This window comes from Cnephaeus nilssonii, assembly GCF_951640355.1.
Source record: "Cnephaeus nilssonii genome assembly, chromosome: X".
In the NCBI taxonomy this organism is placed as follows: Eukaryota; Metazoa; Chordata; class Mammalia; order Chiroptera; family Vespertilionidae; genus Cnephaeus; species Cnephaeus nilssonii.
In genome coordinates, this window is record NC_137071.1 from 67,984,142 (window position 1) to 68,009,539 (window position 25,398).

The 25,398-nt window shown below is 40.2% G+C and overlaps 1 protein-coding gene across 1 annotated transcript; it reads left to right on the top strand.

Moving 5' to 3' along the window:
* Window positions 1-246: 246 nt before the first annotated feature.
* On the top strand, window positions 247-16,452 carry TNMD (tenomodulin; the record flags this gene model as incomplete). The annotated part of the gene is made up of 7 exons (XM_079764365.1): window positions 247-294; window positions 459-590; window positions 9,272-9,412; window positions 9,617-9,718; window positions 13,132-13,285; window positions 14,649-14,815; window positions 16,243-16,452. The coding sequence occupies 7 exons, from the start codon at window positions 247-249 to the stop codon at window positions 16,450-16,452; spliced, it is 954 nt and encodes a 317-aa protein (XP_079620491.1).
* Window positions 16,453-25,398: the final 8,946 nt, after the last annotated feature.

The window sequence follows — 25,398 nt, forward strand, 5'->3', positions numbered from 1 at the left end:
CCTTCTGTCTTTGCCATTCTGGATTGAATTCTGTGCACAGAAGTTATATACATATATGGGTATATCTATGTAACAAATCATAGCACAGGATCCCCCTGGGCTCCCTCAGGCTCTGGCATGACATATTTGAGCCATATAAATTCAGCTTCTCCTCTGGCATCTGTTAGCCGACGCACTTGCAACTCCACCTCAGCAGTGGTCTCAGTTCTCTCAAAGCCGGGAAAGAGTACTGTGTGCTGAGAGACCATGGCTAAGAATCCTCCAGAGAACTGTGAGGACTGTCACATTCTAAATGTAAGTTGGTTCATATTTTTCCCTTTCGAGCAGAAGTATGGCTGTACAGATTTATTATATTGCAATGAGAACATTAGAAAGTGTAATCAAAGGTGACTTTGAAATATGGCTTGCTATTTTAAGGATTATTGTGTATTGTTTTATTTTCTCTGTTCTTTGTGTAGGCAGAAGCTTTTAAATCCAAGAAGATATGTAAATCACTTAAGATTTGTGGATTGGTGTTTGGTATCCTGGCCTTAACTCTAATTGTTTTGTTTTGGGGGGGCAAGCACTTCTGGCCAGAGACACCCAAAAAAGTAAGTAAATGCACATTATGCTCCAATGCTTCTGTTTTTAATTTGATTGGGTTTAATTAGTCATTGACATGTATATTGGTCTGAAAATGAAAGTCATTAAGTCCCTTTTGTGTTTATTTTTTGGTGGTATGAAAAATTGAATCAAGATTTTGTTCTTTTTTATTTGCCTAATTATCTTGGTAAAGGAAAAGGGTGTTTTGTTTTGTTTTTATTTTTATTAGTAATGATAGGCTGTAGAATTAACCCATTCTTTTGTAATTCCTGGCTTTTAAGGAGTTAAAACTCTTCCTAGAAGCAAAATTTTTACTGTAAGAATAAATTATTTTCCATCTTTCTTTCCATTATCTGGGCAGAAACTGATGGTAAAGTAATTATACTACCACATAAAAAGAAACCACCAGAAATGGCAGCAAAGGATTTTCAGGGGTTATGTTTCTGACTTTAATGCATCTGCTGTGAGGACAGGCAACAAACTCCTTTTTAGGAGAAGCGATTTTTATACCTGAGTTTACATTTATTTATGACCTAAAAAAATAAAGTTTTCAGTGCCTCACCAGCCACAATTGTTGCAGCCCACTGAGATACTAATGCCGCAAGTTAGAAATAAGTGGCACAAGTCATAAATCACAGGTATCTCAGAAAGTTTCAGATATTAGGGTCATGTGGTGAAGCTTGGCTGGACTTTGTAGTTGATATTAGTGTACCTTAGTGTTATTGTTACTCCCGGGGCCCCCAAGCAATGGGAAAATCTAGATGTGACTTAAAAAAATCAAAGTCCCTTCATGCCAACAATTTTCATTTGAAAGAGAAGTAATAAATGTACAAGCTACAAGGTCTCAAGATGTTTTTCTGGCTTTGCCATATTTTTATTTCTGCATGTGGGTTGCTATTGTTGTTGCTGTTGTTATTAGTTTGCTGTCATGAGATGCTCATTTCTATTTGACAACAGATGTAGGGAGAAAAAGACATGAGTGCAGGAGGGAGGATTAGAGACAAGAAGAAAATGAGTTGGCACGGACCATTAGGAGCCAAAGGAGCAATAGGAGCAGAGAAGAGAGGATATGGATTGATGCAGAAGGAAAGTCAGTGGGGAAGAAAATAGAAAATCAATTGAACAAGTGTCCAAAAGAAAGCCTCCTTGGATTCTTAACCTCTGCTGCCATACCCACTTTCATTTAGTCCTAGAAGCTACCTTATTTTAAGTAGGAGGGAGAATAAAGAGGGAAACAGCCTACTTGGTTTGCCTTTTTATTTATACTTTGTTCCAGAAAGGATTTCAGGCATCACCAAATTCCTAGTTAGCTATTTCTAGATAGATGATAAATAGATGATAGATAGATAGATGATAGATAGATAGATAGATAGATAGATAGATAGATAGATAGATGATAGATAGATAGATGATAATCACTGCTACCTGCTTCTGAACTACTTACTGTTTACATGTCTTTCTAGAGAAGTCACCTGTATGCAGACTGGCAAAGTGGGCAAAGCAATAGAGATCAGGAAGGAAATAGCAAATGAATACGAGTGCCAAAATGCATTCCAATCCAATTCTGCTACCACTTAGCTAATTCACAAGGTGATACTTTATCCCGCTATTGAATTCCAGGTCCTCCTGATAATTACAGATGAGTTAGAGAACAATAAATACTTTTGCTCTCCATGTCCATATGTACTTAATTGAGTATGCTACATAGCTAGCCCTTTTGACCACTCATACATGCCTACCTAAACTTGGAGCCAGATGGGCTTTCTTGTTTTATTGTAGCCGTTGGTACTGACAATACTATTCTGAGTTTGTGTTTTTCTAAACTTACAATGCTATTTGCCTAAGTGCAACTATAAATGACTAGGTGGGGACCTTATCTTGCAAGTTGCCAAACTCACTAACAGTGCCCATGGCCCCCTCTGTTTCTGTATTATACCTTCTTGCTTCTCACTTCAGTTCTTTTTTATTTATGGATTATAAGAACCAATCCTGTGATTTCTCAAACTAAAAGTAAAACTTAGTCAATGAATATACAAAAGAGGTGAGATATGCTACCAAATGAAGTTTATCAATAATTAAATCTCTCATGAAGTAATTCATCTTGAGATATAATTTTCAACAAAGGGATTCTCAGAAATGAACAAAGTTATTACAAAGTAATCTTGTAAAAGACAATAGATGTCTCCTTGGGCAATCCACCTTGAATGAAGGTTATTTGTTCTCAGTCCTAATGGGGAGTTGAAATTTGTTGTATTTAATATTTAAGTCCTGGCCTTCACAAGATTAGGCTGGATCCATTGCTACATAAGGAACTAGCTGGAGATGCAGATGGTTCACTCAGTCTACAACTCCCTTCAATTCCCCAAGAGCTCACGCGGCCATCTATGATCTAATACGTATGGTCTAATTATTGGCTAATACTGCCAATAAGCCTGCCTCAAAGTTGACTTATGAATCTTAAGAAGAGAAGAACAGTCAGATTAGTCTTGGGAAAAGATATGCAGAGGAAAAGGACCCGGGCATTTTGCGCAAATTAAAGAGCCCCTCTCCCTTAAAAGCATGACCTAGCAGGAAACAACAGCTAGTAGATTAAAACCCAGGCTTTTCTGGACTTTCCTTTAAAAATCTGTGGAACCTTTGGGGGCCATTGGTGGAGGGAACTGTTGATGCTATTGTGATTATGGATGGCAGTGACTTTTTTGCTGTCCTGGGGCTTTCTCCAAGCTCGTAGTGTTTGCCCTTTTAACCTCCACTACACCTTCTTTTTACTTTGTTTTTAAACATCTGTTTATAAAGTGTTTATTTAACATTCCACATCTGGTGTTGACATTTCCATGCCAGTAAGGTCCTCCCCCTCCTTCCATTATCCCACCTTGGTGTGTACAAAAGATCCAAATTCTTGATCCCAAATGGGGACTAAGACATATTTGACTCCCTCCCTCTCCTCACACACTTCAGGCACAAGCACAAGTGCCTGTGTGTGTGTGTGTGTGGTGTGTGTGTGTGTGTGTGTGTGTGTGTGTGTGTGTGTGTGTCTGCGCTTGTCGGAGAAAGAAATGGATAAAAATAAAGTGAAACAAAGAGGAATAACTCTGGGTGTGCTGTTGCACTCCGCTATAGGCTAACAGGCCCCCTAAACCACAGCCACATATAGGAGCCACTTGAGTTGAATGAAAGCCAATCCATTGATCTCTTGTTTTCAGCTTTTTTAACCAAGCAGAGGGGACCTATTCAGTCTCAGAGATTTTGAGAGAGCATTACAATGAGGCTTCACTTCCAGGCAGTGACTGCACAGGGACTTTGAAGCAGTCATTCTTGCTTAACGCACCCTTTATTGCACACTTAAATTGAAACAATCAGGAGCCAACATGCTAGTTAATTAACCCAACCTGGAGAAAACAGGTCGGAAAAATCCCAGCCCTTAAACTGAAAGTTTTTAGATGTAGCACAGACCTTATAGCCTATCCTTTCCAATGTTTTGTAGAATGAGGCAGAAGAATAATAAATTAAATTAATTGAAAGCTGTTCTTCCTGCCATATCTAGGAACTTCTGGTAACTTTAGGGCTGTTTGGAAACCATAAGTTCTAAGGCCCACACAATGACAAAAGAAATTCCTGGGGAGGTCTCCTCAAATCTACATACTACCAGAATGAGATAAGAAGTGATAGGGATAGGTGGGCATCCTTCTGCTCTCCCCATCACCTCAACTGCACACAACCATTAAAATAGTCTAACTCAGGATTGCAAGCCCAATATCATTCTAGGCTGAAAATGGTTTGCTCAGAAAAAGCACTCTTTGGCCAAGTCTGGGTGCAGCTTTCTTATGCCTAAGTCTCTAGTGCTAGCATTGGCCAGAGACCAACTTTCTTCACTCCTCTTTGAGACACACAGGAGATACAACTTTCCTCCCTGAGTACCCTGGGCTTTCCAACAAAGCAGTTTGGTGGGTGAAATGTGAGTCTGGAGAAGCATTCACACCCTCAAGGAAAAAGTTGGAGTTGTAGCTGGAATCTCTTTAACAGAGATATTGAGCTTCACCAGATGATGCCATGTCAGCATTTTAAAAGAGAAGACTGCTCTTCATTTTATTTTCCTCCTAAACCAATGTGGGAGAAAGCCCACTTTTGAATAGAAATTCTCACTAGGCCAGTTTTTGCTCTAGGCTACTCAGCATCGCTCCGATTATGTAGATCAGGACTCTGGCTACTATGGGCACATTTTTATTCAGTCCCTTCATTCTCTTAAGGTAGCATTTACTAAGCAACTTACGTGGCACCAGGAAGGAAAGCCTGGGACTGTCCTGTAGTGGCTGAGAGTGGAATTGGGCTCTATGGAGAAAGCAACTCAAGAGTTCCAAAGGTAGTGACAGCCCACTGGTCAACCTGACAGGTATCAGCCCAATTCTGAGCAGAACTGATTTTGTCAGCTATTCAACATTGAACTGAGCCTCCAGAAACATTTGATGACTTGCCCTAAGTCACACAGCTTGTAAGTGGCAGAGTTGAGGCTAGAGCTAGAATCTGGTCTGAGGATTCTTTCCACTGTTTTTCAGCTTCATTTAAGAATAATGGATATGTGGGGGAGGTAGGAAGCAGGGGAAAACTTCCCAGCCAGTCTGTAGATGAAAGAAATGGTATTTTTCTTGTTGAACAAGAGGAATGTCTGTGCTGCTTATGCCAATTTTTTTCAGGGTTGAGAACTGGTGATTGAAGATGCAGAAGTCCAACTTTGCATAAGAAACAATCTTTCTGCTCTGTGTTGGTAAAGAAATACCCAGAGGCCCTTTAATTCCCACAGGCTAGGTTGGTAATGATATGGTACAATATATTCCCTTCTCTTCCTTCCAGTTTAACACCTACTAGCCAGCTATTCTGAGCATGTATTTCACCTTTGGAGAGTGTATCTCATAAACAGACAGTAAAGGATGAAGGTGGAGAGAAGAGCAGCTAGATTAATCACAAGCTTCAAAAAACAAACCTAAGCCAAATGCCCTCAAATCCCTTTCAGGATAGGCTAAATCTACTTGCCCCCCAAACAGATCCATCACACTGAGGTCTGAGGAAGCTTTACTCTTTTTTTTTCTTTATTGATTAAGGTATTACATATGTGTCCTTATTGCCCCATTGTCCCCCCCTCCCCCACTCATGCCCTCCCAGCCCCGCGCCCGCCCCCCCCCCCCCCCCGTGTCTGTGTCCTTTTACTCTTTATAAAAAGCTTTCTTTTATGATCTCAGATATTGTCACAAATTGAGGCAAGAAAACAGGACAAACTGTGAAAGGGGGATGTTGGGGTTCATTTGCTGCCTGAGTAGAGGATTTAACTGGACTGAGGAATGAATTCCTGGGCAGGGAAGAGAAATGAGTTTGTGTTCTCTCCATGTTTTGTCAGTGTGGTCTTCTTACATCTCTCACTGCCTAGGCCTAACCATGTACTTATCTCATTTCACTTCTGAGTCATATTTCACTCCATTGAGTTACCTGTCCCACTCTACTGTGCTGGGCCTTATAGTTAAAACCAGCCTTATGTGTGGGTGGGGTATAAACCCATTCTAGTGGTACTGGAAAGATGCCTTTGCTTCCTCCTCCCAAAATATCACCTATTCCTAGTTTCCTGGTACCATTGTGCTTAAAATCCACCATTAGTAATTCATTCCTTTGAGTTAAGTATTACACTAAATTATTTTGACAAATACCCATAGCTAACATCTTAGTGTGAAATCATTTGTAAGATTGATATTTTTTTTACATAAGGTAGCTGAAGCACCAATAGATTCTTAGATGTCTAGACAGAAGACAAAGTTTTAGAAGGAAATGGGAAAAGGGAAAAGGACTAGGAGGGTACAAGGTAAACAGGATATAAAAAGAACAGAAAAGGAAAGCTAGAAACACCTTCCTAGATCAACCTTCCCAATCTGCCAATTTGACAGAAGTGTACTTCTTATTATACTCTGTACTTCCTGGAATAAAGCTGAGTTGGGAGCACTCTGAGATGAGCTACTGGGACCCCATTCAGACCTCTCTCAGGCCAGCCTCCTGTCTCTATTTTAGTTTGTGCCTGGGAAAAGACAAAACCATTTAATTCCTTTATCTCCAGAAAGACCCTCAGCCCCTGAGCCAGCGAGCTTAGTAGAGAGAAAATTACTTCTAAGGCCAAAGGCATGAGCTCAGTCTTCATATGGGCCAGTGAAGCTTGCATAACCATTACCAGGGCAATGTGCTCCACAGGGACCCAGGCGAGACAGTATGTCTGGATTTGCTCAAACTCATCCTCAACCAGTCCAAAATGAGACACTGGCATCATCTTCTTAGACAAAAGATAGTCTGTTCCAAAAGGACACCTTTGATAGTGGAATTCCATCTGGGTGAATATATAGTTCCCCACCCAACCCAAGATTCACACATAAATGAAGTCATTCTGACCCCACTCTATTTAGCAACCTACCATTGCTAACAAAAAAAAGCCAACAAGCTGGTTAATGAATATAATCAGAATGGACCCCTCCTCCTCCACCAAAAACAAAACAAAACAAACTCTGTGAAGGAATGTTGAAAATAATCAAGATATGCTGATCTTGGCAGTTTCCAATAATTTTTATCTAGCAAGGTGTCCAAGTGAAGTGCATTGCCAACAATGCAGGAAAACTCATTCCACAAAAGTACACTGAAATTCTAAATGTCACCAGTATGGTTCCATAGTCTTCTACAAGTGATTGAAAATACAGCCTGTATTTTCTTTTGCCCAGGTAGGCAGCCTTCCAACATCCCCTAGTCTCTAACCTCATTTTTCCATGCAATAATCCATCAGTGGTGCTACTGATGAAACAAACACCCCACCACACCCCCAATGACTAGTAGTGTCGACATTTGTCTCAACAATGGGTAGTATTTCTAAAGAAAATTTTCCCTTGCCTGGAGATCTGACAAGACTGGAACTGAAGTAGATGCCTCTCTTCTCCTCTTAGGTCAGGCCAACTGAGAGGTCAATTTGTTGCCATAGGTAGAAATTTCTCAAGTTGGCTGCAGAACTGGAACTGAGGACATATTTATAACTAGAAGCAAATAACAAGCCTAAAGGAATTTGCTACCTGTCACAAACCAGGCTAGACTTCCTGAGTTAACTCTGCAGCTGCTGGGAAGTTCCAAATACTGTTTTCCTTTCTCTTTTAACATACGGTCACTCAAAAAAAATCTTGCCAATGCTCAAAATCTCTCTTTAAGAAGATGAGAAATAGCCATTGGTGGGAAAAAACTTATTCAACAAATACTTAAGTGCGGGCCGTGTCCAATGCACTGTAGGGTTACTAAGAGGTAAAGGACATTGTCTCTTGTTCTCCTATTCAGCAAATACACAGACATTTCATGCTTGAAGTAACATTGTTTCTACAAACCCTTTCAACTTGTTTTTCTACTTGAGTTAGGGAAAATTTGACCAGGTTAAACTAACATTCAGTTACAGACACCAGTGGACATGAAAAAACAACCTAAACCAGTGCAAGCTCTAAACAGCTGCCACTGGGAATCATGTCATTAGAAAGCAACATTTGCTCTGGAGATGTCTTGCTTTTTCAGGCTTTCAGTTTACCAAACTTTTTTTTTTTTGTAAGGAAAAAAGCATAAAGAAACTTGATAGCTGAAGGCCTCCTAACGACAAGGGTAAGATAGACTTCCACATGGCACCAAGTCTGGCCTGGTTTGTGACAGAGAGCAAATTCCTTTAGGCTTGTTATTTGCTTTTGGCTGTAAAAAGTGTCATCAGTTGTAAGTGATGGGCTTACTCCTAAACTGGGACACTCTGTAGGACTGGTCTTCTTGGTTCTTAGAAAGAGAATTGCCTCTTTTAGAGGGCAGGAGAGAGTCCAGGGTTTTATTTTAGTCACTCAAGAATGACCTGATAAGCAGCCTTTCCATGGCACTCTCCTTGGGAGACTCCATATTACTTAGTGCAAGGCACTTGAATTCTATATATAAGAGAATCTGGAGAACCTGAAACCAATTAAATCAGGTCTGGCAAACAGAATTCAGGAATAAACTGAGGGGGGTCAGTTAGCCTATAAAAGAGAAGATTAGGGGGAGGCAATAAATGTTTCCTGGAGTTTAAAGGGCAAAAGGAAACAACTGGGGCCAGGGTAAGATTATTATCTAAAATTGGCCAAGGAGAATGGTTTTCAGATTCTAAAAAGATTGTGGAATAAATATTAAAGCCCTGGAGAGATAAGGAGATAAAGAACAATACCTAAACATTCTAAATGGGCTCAAATTTTGTCTGAGCCCTAATGAATTTCATGGGGAGTGAGGAGTAACCACTAAGCACTTAGGCAAGTATTCGTAGTAGCTTAAAGGAGCACCACAGGTTTTACTTGATCCTTCTGCTCAACACAAGGGAGAAGTACTTTACAAGCTGTTTTTGCAAAATATCATATTTTATTTGTTGGAATTCTTATTAATTAGTTTAGAAACTTGGCTCAAATACAAAATATTGGCTCCAAAGAGATCCTCATATCAGCCTCAGTGCCAAAAAGCACCTCACTTTAATCTCCAGTCTCAGAAAATTCCCAACAGCAAGCTGCTGAGATGGCACCTCACTACAAAGACTCTGGAAAGCAAAGGCACCCCAGATGTTACCCAATTAAAATGTCATATGAAGGAACACACTGAGTATCTTAGAGCTTGTTTTCCTCTGTTCTCCCAGACATATGACATGGAGCACACTTTCTACAGCAATGGAGAGAAGAAGAAGATTTACATGGAAATTGATCCTGTGACCAGAACTGAAATATTCAGAAGTGGAAATGGCACTGATGAAACATTGGAAGTACATGACTTTAAAAATGTAAGTTGGATATTTCCCTCCAAAGGCTTCCCACTTAAAATATTAGAACATTCTAGTTGAGTTAAAAATAGCCTCTGGCCTTCATTTAATTTATAAGACAAAGCTTTCCCTTGGAATTCAAAATTTTCCAGCCTAGGGCCCTGACAGACAATGGAACTCATTAATTATGGCTATTTCAGGAGGTATTTTTTTTCTATTTAATAGGGATACACTGGCATCTACTTTGTAGGTCTTCAAAAATGCTTCATCAAAACTCAGATCAAAGTGATTCCTGAATTTTCTGAACCAGAGGAGGAAATAGATGAGGTATGTAAGAATAACAGTGGCAGTAAAAGCCATCATTTATTGGGTGCTAACTATGTGCCAGTCATTGCACTAAAAGCTTTACTCTGATTTGATTCTCACTTGGACCCTATAGGTAGGTACTATAATTGTCCCCATTTTCAGATAAAGAAACTAGGACTCAGAGCCCAAAAGTGACTTGCCCAAGGTCACAGAGATAGTGAGGAACAGATTGGGATCTTGACTCTGGCTTTTCAAAAAATCAAGTTCATGCTTTTAGGTGCTATACCGGTGTAGCCATTAACATTATGTACCTTTGCTCCCAAACCAAAGATTTCTAGTACAAGGGGTGAGCAGTAGCACAAAATAAATCTTGCCTAAGATAAAGTCTTAAAAAGAAAAGTTCCAAGGCCACTGAGGATCCTTGCCACTTTTGTTACACTGTAACATTCACCTGTTTTAATGATTTCAATTCATTCACCATACCATTTTATGCTGGGATGCTAATGGAATAAATAACATTTAATCTCACTAGGAAAAGCAAAAGCAAAGAAGGTGAGAACTACAGTGTAATACAATTTCTCTGAAAATATACCACTAGTTCAGGATACTGGTGCAATTATTGAATGGCCCCTGAAAGCCTAGTGGGAGATGAAGGATTATTGCCTAAAATATAGACATCAATAAAGCCCCCAAGGCTCTTAATTTTTCCCTCATATTCTGTCTGTAATTACAGTATGTTGCTATCAGTGGAGGAAAAAGTGGAATGTTAGCTAAGGCCATAGTGTGACAGCACAACCCCGCCCCTCTCCCCCCTGTAGCCAGGAAGAAAGGAATGTTTGTTTGCTTTGGTTGGTTTTGTTTTAGAGTTTAACTAGTAAATCTAGTGATATTATGGCAATGATACAGTGGCCTCTCTATATACTGTAAATACCTCTTTCTTTTTCTTCTCTCTCCCCTGTTCTTTTTCACTTTTCTCCGACCCACTCTCTACATCTTAATTCTCATCTACCAATTTATAATTTCCTTTTCTTATTTTGGGGGGAGGGGTGAGATGGGGTAAGGAGCACTTTTTCCTTTCTCTTACCCAAGTATTAGAGCTGTCATTAGCTCCCATGGACATGCTACTGGTCTCCTTATGGCCAGAGAAGTTATAGACCTTTGGTACTAAGAAAAATATTTCCTAAGGTCTATGGTAGTAAAAACTTTGGAGATTTTTAAAAATAAGCATATGTTAGATGCATCTGAGGGAGAAAAAAACTTCCAGGATATTAGAATTAATATGGGAGGCAAGGGTAAGATGAAAGGAGAATGAATAGGTTAAAAAGCTACTACACCCAATATCATATGCTGCTTTTTACAGAAAATAATGTAAGCTTTTGAGTAGGGCCAGCCAGAAATTAGAGTCCAAACTGACACAATAAGATTTATTTTTCTGAAAAAATAAATAGTAAAGGCAATGATTCATAATGTCTCATTTTGACCCCAATTTATTCTTCAGTTAATTTTGCTGAATCTTTTGAATAGCACAAGTATTTTTCTCATGATAGTGAGATTACCTTATCTTCAAGAAAACCTATTTTTTTTTATATTCAGCCTACAGATTTCTTTATGAGACAAATTTGTTGTCCTGAATGACAAAAAAAAAAAAAAAACCCTCTTATTCTGTACTTCTCTACCTCTGTATCCATGGTTTGTGCATGTTAAACATGCAGAGCAGGTATAAAAATAGCCCTGATTTTGCTAAAAAAAAAAAAAAAAAAAAAAAAAAACCTAGTAAGAATTCAGACCTCATTTTATACAGTCCCTTTCAATGCCTCCCAAGGTCTTATACAGACTCAAGGACAAAAGAACTAAGACTTGATAGTTTTAAATGACTAGAGAAGAATTGTACAAAGCTATATTTCACAGAATAAATTAAAACACTGAAATCATAAAGCTAGAAGGAAACAAAAGAGAAAAGGGAAAGCCTTGGGGGGGGGAGGGAGAGGAGAGACGTGGGGATGGATATCGAAGCCCAAAAGACAAGGAGTAAGAACTAGATATTGTCGACATAAGAAATGTCCAAAACTGTAAGAATTTTTATAAGTTCACTTGAATCAAACTGACAACAATTGCTGGGAAGCAAAATCTCAACGGATTGAAAAAATGCTCCAGAAAATGGTAGTTTTGCACCTTATTTTATATATTACAATCAAAGAAGGAGGCATAAGGGGGGGTTACATGAAATCCATTGGTGAAAGATTAGAGAGGCAGGAGCAAGCAATGTGGGGAACCCTGTAGGATTGGATAAAAAGTAAAAGGAATAGACACATTCTTCTTTTACATTGGTGGGTATAGGGTAGTTAACAAATGACAATAACAATGAAGGGTTTTGTGGGGTGTTGTTGTTGTTGTTGTTGTTGGTCTCTTCTTTGTTTGGAGATTGTGCCCTGAGGGATCTGGAAAAAGGAAATTACCCTGACATTCCAAAGGTATATTATCATGTTATCTTAGATGCGAAAAGAAAATAGGCTCAGTAAAGGTACAGATTGACCTTTGTCAATGAAGATACCAATGTAAGACATGAGTACTGGTATCACTTTTAGTTAGGATGTTTTAATTTCAGACCATCCTATGTGGTTACTTTAGGTCTCTGAGTTTGTAAGGCCCACCATACAGACCTCCCCTAGCTTGTCAGTTTAGTGTATGGCCCCTTTTTGTCCATAGTATACAAGACAATACTAGAAACTGAGGAGAAGGTGACATTCTTGACAATACAAGAAAGCCTACCTAAAGGAAAAACCACTCTGTGAGACAAACCCTAAGTATCTAGAATAAAAGGGGTTAAATATTGTGGTAAGGTCAGTCAAGGTAAGAGCTGGAGTTGACTTTAAAACAAAAAGGGACATCTTTTGCACTCCACCTAGCTACTATTAACAGACAAATCTTGTAAAACCAAACTATTATGTTTGGTTGCTATTTCACTGATCTCACCAGTTTAAATTATAGCAGTTTTTCACTTTCAGATGATAAAATCCTGTTTGCAACCCTAGTTGCAAACCTAAAACAAGGTAGGCACTCACAACTTCTATTTAAAAGAGAGAAAACAAATGTAAATTACTTAAGATTCCAGAAGTCCAAATTAAAGCATGCATGGCCCAGTGGGGGGGGGGGGGTGTCTAGATATTGATGGAGAACCTTCCTGACTTTAAGTGAAATGGTAGCAGAGAAGGCTCAACCTTACTGCTAGGAGGGATTGGTTATTAACTCTCCCAAGGGCACCACCTACTGTATGCAAAGCAGGGAGCTAGTTCACTGGGATCCCTGGGATGGAAATTGTTATTCAGACTCAAAATACAGATGTGTAGATTATTTTTTTTCATTATCCCATAATGTCTCACTCATTTTATTAATTTATCTGCCTATCCCCACTCTGAACTACTTTTTTCTTTCAGAATGAAGAAATTACCACAACTTTCTTTGAACAGTCAGTTATTTGGGTCCCAGCAGAAAAGCCAATTGAAAACCGAGACTTTCTTAAAAATTCCAAAATTCTGGAGATTTGTGATAATGTGACCATGTATTGGATCAATCCCACTCTAATAGCAGGTATGGCTTTCTTCTTCTCCTCCTCTTTCCAAAGTCAGTAACAGGTTAATGTTCCCAGCATTCAGAGACTACATTTCTAGAAAAACAAATGATCTGCTTATATCTTCTTAGATAAAACTGTATATGCTGACTGCCGGTGAGGAGGGAATTTTTCACAGCCAAGTTATAAATCAGATAAATTAATGCTGACAAGCTTTTAAATATACCAGCAAAGGTAACACCACCTTAATGTGACCAATGATAGCAAAAAGCTAATCTGTCTTTCTTAGCACATCTATATTCATTGCACTCAGGATACTAGACTATTGCTCAAATCACTGTGTGTTCAACCCAAGACCACAGGAGAGAAGAGCCAAAACAATACTCTGTTGTCTCAAGAAGGATTCTCTATGTCAAATCGTGGCCTTCTTCCCAGATGATAGGACAGTCACTGCAATACAAATTTCTTTATGGCTGTTTCAGGAATCACTATAAAAGTAATTGAAGGCTAGAGGTCCAGAGTAGAAGAGTTCAGCTCTGAAATTCCAGTCGGCCCATAAAGAAGACAAAGGTCTCTGGATATCTTTTTCTGCCAAGCTAATGTATAACTTGGCCTCCCTCATTGTGTACAGTATAGATTACTATATTACTCAGGAGGGGCCACTCTAACCAATGCAGGCATCTATTGGTACTCTTGTGCCTTTAAAAATGAAAAGGCGACTAAATGTAATGTGGTACCCTGGATTGGATGCTAGAACTTCTGCTTCAGCATTTTTTGTCTAAAGGACTTTGGTGGAAATAATGAACTCTGAATAAAGTTTGTAGTTTAGCTAATAGTATCGTACCAATGTTAATTTCTTAGTTTTGATCATTGTATTATGGTTATATAAGATGCTAACATTAGGGGACTGGGTGAAAGGTATACAGGAACTCTGTACTGTCTTTGCAACTCTTCTGTGAATCTAAGATTATTTCTAAATAGAAAGTTTAAAAATAGTTAAAACAGGAAAGAGAAGGGAAGAATGAGGGTAACAGAGGGACAGAGAGTAGCAAATCAAATTAGGCAAAATAAACATATTTGAGTACCTACCATGGGTAAAATCATTTTGGACAACAGAGATCCCCTGTCCTCAGTCTCTAATTTAGTGTTTGATGCCAAATGAGTAAAGAAGAGGTCTGTTTACGTGGAAATAGTCAAATTTGTTTGGAAAAATCTCTTTAAAATATCAGCTGAAAGAGTTTGGAAAGTGGTTCATGCATGTCTAAATGATGATGGTGAGAAGACACAGGGAAAATCTCTACCCCCAAATGCTAATCTCCCAATCACTTCTTTAAGAAACTTTTGCAAAGCAGTTGTATCCCAACTTTGTATTTATTACTTTAGTTTCAGAGTTACAAGACTTTGAGGAGGACGGTGAAGATCTTCACTTTCCTACCACCGAAAAAAAGGGCATTGAACAAAATGAGCAATGGGTGGTCCCTCAAGTGAAGGTGGAGAAGACCCGTCGTGCCAGACAAGCAAGTGAAGAAGAACTTCCAATAAATGACTATGTGAGTTATGTTTCTGTTTTCTAGTTAGTGGAAAAACAAAAACCTCAAATTTCATATGCTAAATTAGTATGCTTCAGATAAAAGTCATTGAAAGGAAAATAATCATTGTTTTAACAAAAAGTATTTAAGAAACTTGGAATCCCTAGGAGGCTCATTTAAAATCAGTCTTGATCCCTACTGAGATGTCTCCATGATAAGGCTAACAACTAAATTTCTCACCAGTCCCCAACTCATACAGTCTTACTAGAGGCCCAGTGCATGAAATTCGTGCACAGAGGGGGGTTGTCCCTCAGCCCAGCCTGTACCCTCTCCAATATGGGATCCCGCCGGTGGGATCGGGCCTAAACGGGCAGTCGGACATCTCTCTCACAATCCAGGACTGCTGGCTCCCAACTGCTTGCCTGCCTGCCTTCCTGATTGCCCCTAACCATTTCTGCCTGCCAGCCTGATCACCCCCTAACCACTCTGCTGCCAGCCTGTTTGCCCCCAACTTCCCTCCTCTGCTGGCCTGGTCACCTCTAACTGCCCTCTCCTGCAGGGTTGATCACCTCCAACTGCCCTCCCTTGCAGGCCTGGTCCTTCTCAACTGCCCTCCCTTGCAGGCCAGGTGCCTCCCAACTGCCCTTTCCTGCTGGCCATCTTGTGGTGGCCATCTTGTGTCCACATGGGGGCAGGATCTTTGACCACATGGGGGCAGCCATCTTTTGTGTGTTGCAGTGATGATCAATCTGCACATTACTCTTTTATTAGATAGGATAGAGGCCTGGTACAGGGGTGGGGGCCAGCTGGTTTGCCCTGAAGGGTGTCCCGGATCAGGTGGGGGTTCCTTTGGGGCGTGGGGCGGCCTGAGCGAGGGGCCTGTGGTGGTTTGCAGGCCAGCCACGCCCCCCTGGCAACCCAAGCAGAGGCCCTGGTATCTGGAATTTATTTTCCTTCTACAACTGAAACTTTGTAGCTTGGAGTGGAGCCAAGCCTGGGGCTCCCTCCGAGGCCGGCAGCCATTTCTGTTGGGGTTATAATTGAAACTTTGTAGCCTTAAGCGGGTGGGCCCGGCCAGGGTGTGCAGAAAGCTTTGCTTCCCCTGTTGCCGGCGGCAACCCTGGCCTGCTCTCTCAAGCTCCATTCTGCCGCCATTTGTTTGAATTTGTTTACCTTCTATAATTGAAACTTTGTAACTTGAGTGGAGGCTTAGGCCTGGCAAGGGCAGGTGGAAAACTTGGCTTCCTCTGTTACCTAGGAAACCTTGCTCTCTGTGGCTGTAGCCATCTTGGTTTGGGTTAATTTGCATACTCGCTCTGATTGGATGATGGGTGTGGCTTGTGGGCGTGTCGGAGGTATGGTCAATTTGCATATTTGTCTATTATTAGATAGGATAGTCCTCTTCCTAGTGAACCTTCTCCTCCAACACTGGCTTCTTCTTCTTTCAGACTGAAAATGGAATAGAATTTGACCCCATGCTGGATGAGAGAGGTTATTGTTGTATTTACTGCCGTCGAGGCAACCGCTACTGCCGCCGCGTCTGTGAACCTTTACTAGGTTACTACCCATATCCCTACTGCTACCAAGGAGGGCGGGTTATCTGTCGTGTCATCATGCCTTGCAACTGGTGGGTGGCTCGCATGCTGGGGAGGGTCTAATAGCAAGTTTGAACTCATTTCTTCAACTTCAAACAGCCAATATATAATAAATGCATGCTATTCAATGAATTTCTGCCTATGAGGCATTTGGCTCCTGGTAGCCAGTACTCCAGAATTACTTGTTGGTAATTCCTCTCTCATGTTCTAATAAACTTCTACATCATTGTCAATGGCCTGATTGCTACTGAACACACTGGGTAAGTGCTTGCTAAGAATATTTCCTACAACTGAGATGGAGCAGATCTGTTTAACATGGATGACAACAATGGAAACTTGCATTTCATCAGGTTTGGGGAATAAGAAAGGGCAAATCATAAGAATTCTTAAATACCATATTTTACTGTGTTGTATTGAGAAAGTGGAAATGAGAGGCTGATGATAAAATGTCCCTATAACTAATGCATAAAAACGTGTCCTTTTGTACATAGCCCCAATGTTTAATTATGTGAGAGACATACTGTGGATTCACTTAAGCATTTATTAAGCCACTGGACAGGCAACACTAAAATATTCCGAGTGCTCAGACGCAGCAAAGGAGAATGCTAACCTAGCAAAAAAGGGGTCCTAGCCTCTCTTGTGAATAGAAACTCAACTTTGGACAAATTCAACACTTCATAACCTTTAAGTCTGACCTGTCTTTAGATTTGAATTTAGTTACCTAACTTTCCAAGGCAATTGTCTGGAAAAGGTAGACCCATAAATATCATTCAGAGAAACAGGATAGGAAATTACTGAGGTGAGGAGTCAAATGGGATTTTTCCCCTCCAAAACCACAAGGAACTAGCAGTATGCCACTTTCTTAAAAGGAAGGGTACGGCCTAATTCCTGATTCCCTGATACTTTGCTTGGGAAAGGGAAAAGGAGTAAAGGGTAGATGAAAAGAAGTGGTTAGAGGGTAATGCTAACCTCGATGTTCCAGTCAATCTGTTCAACCAATCTGTCACTCCTTCCGGTTTCATTTGAATGTAGCCCCTTTATTGCTCAACTTCAAAGTTATTGTGTCATGAACGTATCTGTCTGGCACTTTCCATCAGAAAAGCATTTTCAAAGAGTAAAATCTTCACCAAGATGCCTGTAGGCCAGGAATCATTTCCCCCCATTTAGCTGAGGAAGCAAATAGAACAAGATTTGGCCAAGGATGAGTTAAAATTAAGCTAGCCATTAATTGATAATTAGCATACATGCTATAGTTGGATTGCTAATTTTCACCGAATGAGAACACAATAAAGCATAACCAATAATACAACATTACTGAAAAAATTTTCTTTTTATTAATGATTTAGAACACATCTGATAATTTTGGAGTACTTCAATGATCATAACAGGCATTAATTTATAGTCGGAATAGAAAAATGTAAAACATATGAAATTAATTTGAGGTTGTATGGAATTTATGATTTCCCTATCATTGTTTTTTAAATAAATTATTCATTTTTAACATTGATTTTTAAGATCAACCAATAATTTTAAATTCCTGTAATGCTCAATTTTATGCAGTCTACATTGTATTACATATACTACGCTCTATGAGGGATACATTAAGTAGATGGTATACTCTATATTTCCAAAGAAAAACAAGACACTCAAATTTTATAAGCCCAAGTAAAGAAACTTATACACAACTAATTACAGTTGTATATGACATGCTATATACATGTACACACACACACACACACACACACACACACACACACACACATACATGAGTTATAGAAGTTTCCATATCACATTTTAGGGCTAAGAATTCCTAGTAATATTATTTTAACTCAGGAAGTATTTCTTGTTCAAATAGATTCTTCAACCACCACATAATTTCACATTGGGAAAGTATGATCCCCTTAATGAGGCAGACCAAGAGTTCAAAAGAAAATACAAGGACATGCTTAAAGAAGCATTCAAATCATTTCAAGCTTGGGCGGGTGGCGGGGGGGGGGGGGTTTGAACAAATCAGAACAGCAAACAAGCCCAAACACATTAGTATGTCACTTCATATAAGCTGAGGCCAAGTTGGAGAAAGCGTGATGTTGTTCTGCTGTCCTAGATTTTGTACTCTCTTTTAAATCCTGTGCAGACTCCTTACATCACACTTTGCACTTCTCTTAGGCCAACCTCACTGAAGCTAGAGTTTCCTCTCTTACTTCTACCACCCTTCTCTACATTCCCATTACAAGGAGGGACACCAAAGTAAATTTGACTTCCCAAACCAGAGACCTCACAGTAATTCTAATTATCTCTGTCCTCCTCCACTTGTCTCATGCCAAACACTTCCAGCTTGTTCTCCTAAACTACCCTTCAATTATGCGTATGGTCCAGGCCACAGTTATGCTTATTTCTTAGCACAGCTGTTACAACCGCCTCCCTGTTGAAGTTCCCAGGCTATAGACTGAAGGTAGAATGAATATTTTTATATACAGTTTATTTTTCACTTACAGATTTTATAAATGCCATTTCCTTTCCTGAAAGTCTGTAATAGCTACTTACTACATTAAGGTTTAGGCCTAACTTGCATTCAAATAGTTCTTCCTCAAACCACCTTTAACCACCATCTCATATCCCTTTTCTTCTTCTATTACCCTACCCACCCCCTTTGCTTATCTGGGGGACATTACCTTCTCGCTCTATTTGTGCAGTCATTCCATCTCCTTTATAGAGTTTTCTCTCACTAATTTGAAGAGATTAAAAATCCCATTTTCCTTTTACCTAAATATGAAACCTAAATTCTCTCTACTTCATTTTATGCCTGTATGCATTAATATATTACTCACTGCATGTAACATTTACATATGGGTTTGCTTGCAAATTCTAAAAGAGAGTCTACATACTCTCCAATTTTGCTCTGTCCAGAGCCTAGTACAGTATCTAAAGCATAGAAGTGGCTTTTAATTTTTGTTTTATTAAAGGCAATGAGAAAGAAGAAAGGGAAGAAGATAGAGGGAAAGAGTTCTTGTAAAAGAGTACAGCTACATGGCATTTCAGAATATTAAAAAGTTAGCCTAGCCCTAGCCAGTTTTGCTCAGTGGATAGAACGTCAACCTGTGGACTAAAGGGTCCCAGGTTCAATTCTAGCCAAGGGCACATGCCCGTGTTGCAGGCTCTATCTCCCCCCCCGCCCCCAGTAGGGGGCATGCAGAAGGCATCCAATCAATGATTCTCTCTTATCATTGATGTTTCTATCTATCTCTCTCCCTTTTTCTCTGAGATCAATATATATATTTTAAGTTAGCCTTGAGTTCTGTTGAAATTTGTGATGAACATTCTTATCTTACTCAAATCTATTTTGGTATGCCTTATCTTTTGACACAGTTTATTTCTACAATTATAAAGAATTCCTCTTATCCCAGAATGATCAAAAGCAGAGATGATTGCCCACAGCTCGATTATCTATTTCCATTATACAAAGGCAGATTTTTTATGTTTTCTCCTCAATTTTACTGACTCCATGTATAAAAAAGATGAAAAAAGGCAAAAACGCAGCTGCCGTGAAATCACAAGAAATATATTGCCTTTCAGATTCTTTGGGGATCTAAACTTCAATCAAGAAAAGCCAGGTAAGGCAACACTATCCATTGTTCCCACTCAGCATAAGGGCACCATGCATTAGTGTGCTCAGTGCCTTTCCTGAACACCTAAAATGGCTCTTTGGCAGGACTAGGGGCAAAGGAAATCTATTTGGAGTCTTTTATATATAAGGCTTACTGTCTGCCTGAGTTCAAAACTGTCACTTTGGCTCCTAAAGTCTAACGCTGAAAGCTTACTGAGATAAATATGGACCTTCTCATTCAGGCTGTCAGGAAATGCGTGGATCTATTTTATTTATACACTTAAAATAATTTCCTTTGGCCTTCCTTTTTTTTTAGAAAAAAAAAGTTTTATTCTGGGCCATAATTTTGCTGACAACATTCTGTTCCTGAACAAGAAAGCAAAGTGGCTTCACATTAAAAACCAAGTATGAATATACACACAAAAAATATTGTTGTGGCTTATTCCAAAGTCCTGCTCCTTAGTCTCCTCCAGTATCTTTAATTAATTCTCATGAAAGCTACTTACCCAAGGACTACATTGATAATGTATTTAGATCAATAGTCAACTCTGGCATTTGTAGCGTAATGAGTGAATTAGTCATTTATATACTTACTAGAGGCCTGGTGCACTAATTTGTGCACCAGTGGGATCCCTCGGTTGGCCTGGGAATCGGGCTGAAACCAGCTCTCCAACATCCCCAAGGGGTCCTGGATTGCGAGAGGGCACAGGCCAGACCGAGGGACCCCACCTGTGCATGATTGGAGCTATGGAGGGACTCGGGAGGTTGGCCAGCCGAGGAGGGAACATGGGAGGACTCTAGGGCGTGTCCAGCCCATCTCGCTCAGTCCCAATCAGCCAGACCCCAGCAGCAAGCTAACCTACCGGTTGGAGCGTCTGCCTCCTGGTGGTCAGTGCACGTCATAGTGAGCAGTTGAGCGGCCTTAGCATATCATTAGCATAACATGCTTTGATTGGTTGAACAGCCAACTGGTCAACCGGACACTTAGCATATTGGGCTTTTATTATATAGGATTGCTTTGATATTGGGTTCCTTTATTGAACACTCAAGCCTATTGTCTTTGCTACAAGGCCTCAGAAAGAGAGAGGCAGTTGAAGCAAGAGAAACAGACCAAGCCACAATAAATCCCTCAACCAAAACAAAGTCCAGCAACTCCATACTGTTTAGATGATCTCTAACAGTGATATGAATATATTGCTTATATTTATCCTTCCCTGCTGATGCTATCATTTGCCATTCTGAATTTTCCACTGACAGTATTTCTGCTAGTCTTACTTACAGAGATGTTGGCTACTAAAACACATTCAGGCTTATATCATTATCAATCATCAGTGAACCAAGAACAAGACACTTGCCAGAGGTTGGGGATTTAGCTCTGGTTGATTTGCTGAAGCAGAGAGTAAAAAAGTAGTAGTGTGACTAGCTACAAATAGAACACAGGGATTTGAGCTTGTTTATTTTGCATGGGGTATGCCACTCACAAATTCACTGTGTCCACAGAAATCCATTTATTGGGGTGAGGGTTGCTTCTTCACAGCAGTATTGCTCTACCTACGTGTAGTTATCTGGCGTACCAAGGTGATATAAATCCCCCATGTTGCCAATATAGCTTTTGATGTTTTGGTTATGCTACCTAATACCATGTTCAAATCAGAATGGTTTGTGGTAGACCTTTTACCTTCCCTGTTCCTCCAAACTACTTATCTCTTTGAGGGTGTCTTTCTATCAGGGCATATCAATCTAGGGTAATTGTTACACTAATGATCAACAAACTGTGGAGAACATAGCATTTGGCTCTGCTAGATACTGTGGCAGATAGAAAACAGGTTACCCTCATTATTGTCTAGTCATTTATAATATACTCAAGGCCCAATGCATGAAATTAGTGCAAGAGTAGGCCTTCCTTCCCCCCACTGCCAGAACTGGCTTCCCTCCAGCACCCAGGACCTGGGCTTCCCTCACAGAGGGAGGCCCCGCCCACCTGCCACAGCCCACCAGTCGGTGGCCTGAGTCTCCTTCTTTGGGGCAATCGTGGAGCCCCGATTGATCACCATGCTGGCCGGTGGCCTGGGCCTCCCTCTGTGGGGCGATCATGGGGCGATGGTCGGGCCCCTGGCCAATCGCATCGCACCTGTCTTGGCTGGCCTGGTGCCAGAGGGTGTCATAGTGTGGTCCCAGATGGTCATCCGGATGGTCATCTGGATGGTCATCCCGCTGTTTAGTTGTTCGGTCGATTTGCATATTACACTTTTATTATATAGGACTAGAGGCCCGGTGCACAAAAATTCATGCACAGGAGGGTCCCTCAGCCAAGCCTGCCCCCTCTCAAAGTCTGGGAGCCTTTAGGGGATGTCCTACTGATGGCTTAGGCTCGCTACCTGTGGGGAGCGGGCCTAAGCTGCAGTCTGGCCTCCCTCTGTGGGAGGCAACCGGCCAATCAGGGGAAGGTGACGCCCCCATCACTCCCTCGCTGCTGCTGCTGCCTCTGGCCTCCCTCTGCAGGAGGTGACCAGGATGATGAGAGGAAAGCACGGCCCCCATCACCCCACTGCTGCTGGCCACCATGGCTGTGAGGCCTGAGCCCCAGGCCTCGCAGCCGCTGGGGCTCACGGCTGCCTGAGCCCTGGGCCTCACAGCCACCAGGGCTCACGGCTGCCTGAGTCCACGGCTGTCTGAGCCCTAGGCCTCGCAGCCGCCGCCATGGCTGCCTGCCCTCGGCCCTCACAGCCACTGCAGCTTTCGTCCCGAAGGATGTCTGGCAGTCGTCTGCTCTAATTAGCATATTACCCTTTTATTAGTATAGATGGCATGATAAGATCTATACCCTCTAAACAATTAAGAAAGTGTGAGAGATTTTTTTCAGAAAGATTCAAGAGAGCAAAAATTCTCCATATGCTCTCAGAGATTGAAAACTTCTCTTTCAAAAGCCAACAATGATGACTTTCTCAGAATTAGTCTACCAATTTAGCTGAGAGATACCACAAAGCCTTGATTTCCCAAATATATGTGTTTTCTGTCTCTTTAGGATTAAGTTCAGCTGCATATAACAGAAATTCCCCAAATAACATGACTAACACAAGGTAGAAGTAGGTAGTGCAGATAGTCCAGTCAACTGACCCACACATCTATCTTTCTGCTCCACCATCCTCAGTATGTGGTCACCATCCTCAGAATGTGGTTTCCATCTTCAAGGTCATCTCATGATCTGAGCTAACCCCAGTTCTATTCATCATGTTCAAATTACAGATTCTCATTAAAAAAAAAAAAGCTAGGCAGGACAAAAGGCCACTCTCTATCTTTTAGGGAGACTTTTGCTTACATTTGATGAGCCTAAACTTAGTCACATGGCCAAATGTAGCTTCAAAGGAGAATCATAATAGTCTTTGTTCTAGGTACCTTATCACACCAAATAAAATCAAGATTCTGTTACTGAGGAAGAAAGTGAGAAGTCATGCTGAGGGAGGCAGTTTCCCATATTGGCCACACCTAGTAATTGTTACAGGTTCTAGAATCTCTGTTATTAAAAATATCCCTTTTGCATTAAGTTTCTGTCTCTCAAAATCTCTGTTAAATGCAAACATATTAATTGGAAAGTGATAAAACAAATTAAGACTCCTTCTCATATGGTCACAAACCAGTCTCTAAGATTAACTTTTTCTTTGAAGAATGTGACCATAAGTAAAGGGAACAATAACACTAATGAGGAAACAAAGAATATGTTAAAGAAAAGCATGCACAGGACTCTGTGAAGTCAAGACTCTACAGGTTGAAAGGCTGAAGATAGGAAGAGAACCAAAACCAATTTTGCTTACTTCACAATTTTGCTGAGGGCTAACCCCACACACCTAGATTGATACAGTGGTGTTCAGTTGCTATAGAATACAGGTTATACCCAAAGACAGTATATCACAAAGCAAATAATTCCATTTACTACTATCATTTACAAGGCTTTTGTTTGTTTTTAATTTTTACCAGTGAAGGTGGTGGGAGGGGTGTTATACTAAGAGATTTATAACTAGTTAGGAAAAAAAGAAAAAAAAACTTTCAAATAACTATATGGAATTCTTTTTTTTTTGGAATTCTTATTTTGAAATAAAAAAGAGCACCATTTTGAAGAAAAGCATGGGACAGATTTGTCTTTTCAAAAATCCTCATAGTTTATATAAAATGAATATTATTCATCAAGAGGTTTAGTTTGATAGAATTTAATTGACTAGAGAAAGTTCATCTTCTACATTATGGGGAATCAAAGTGTGTCTAGTAGAGCAGTATAAATTTTACAACACATCATACTGAGAGCAGTTGTGAAAATCTAAGGCCAGAAAAAACAAGTTCTATTTTAATGTCACCCAGGGAATTTCCCTTTTCTTTTTTTAAATATGTTTTTATTTATTTAAGAAAGGAAGGGAGAAGGAGAGATAGAAACATCAATAATGAGAGAGAATCATTGATCGGCTGCCTCCTGCACACCCCACTACTGGGGATTGAGCCCACAACCTGGGCATATGCCCTTGACTGGAATCAAACCTGGGACCTTTCAGTCCACAGGCTGACACTCTATCCACTGAGCCAAACCGGCTAAGGCTGGAATTTCCCTTTTCTTTCAAGCAGCCAATAATCCACACTTATTTTTCTAAGTCTTCATTTTTTTGCATCACCAATAGATCAAATCCATCATGCCAAAGAGTATGGCTTTGAAGATACAAAAGTATGTAACCAATTTATAGACCAATCCCAGGAGTCTTTGTATTCAGAGAAATTACATTGACTATTAGGCCACCAGAGGAAAAATAAATAAATAAATTATTAGTTTGAAACATATTCATAGTCTTCAGGGCAACCAGCACAAACTGATTCCCTACAGCACCATTCATTGTGAGTATTCAATAAGTATTAACCAGCATTCCCCAGTGTTTTGACCCAATATTACATTTAAGTATTTTAAGAATGAAGCCCACTTCAAATATTGAGAGATTTCTTCATAGAAATTCTACTTTTCTTGATATTCAGCCCAATATTTTTTCTAAAGCTTATTTTTTCTAGTGTCTACATTGTATTAATGAACTCAATATTTTTTTCTAAAGCTTATTTTTTCTAGTGTCTACATTGTATTAATGAACTAATCCTTCCCTTTGAGTTTATGAAAAGTTATACAGAAAGGTTGTCATTTGAGGGTATTGCTATCATGGTCTAAGGGTATTTTGACTTTGAGGGGTTGGGAGATGGGGAGGAAAAGCTGATCTGTGTTTTGGCTTTTCTGCAAAGCCACCCAAACCTCCACCTTTCCATTTCCTTTTAGATGATAATTAAATGGTCTGTAAGAGCTGAGCAGAACACCTCAAACTAAAGAAAATTGAAATTTATCTTTCATCAAACATTCCAGCATTTCTCTCCAGGTGCCTAAT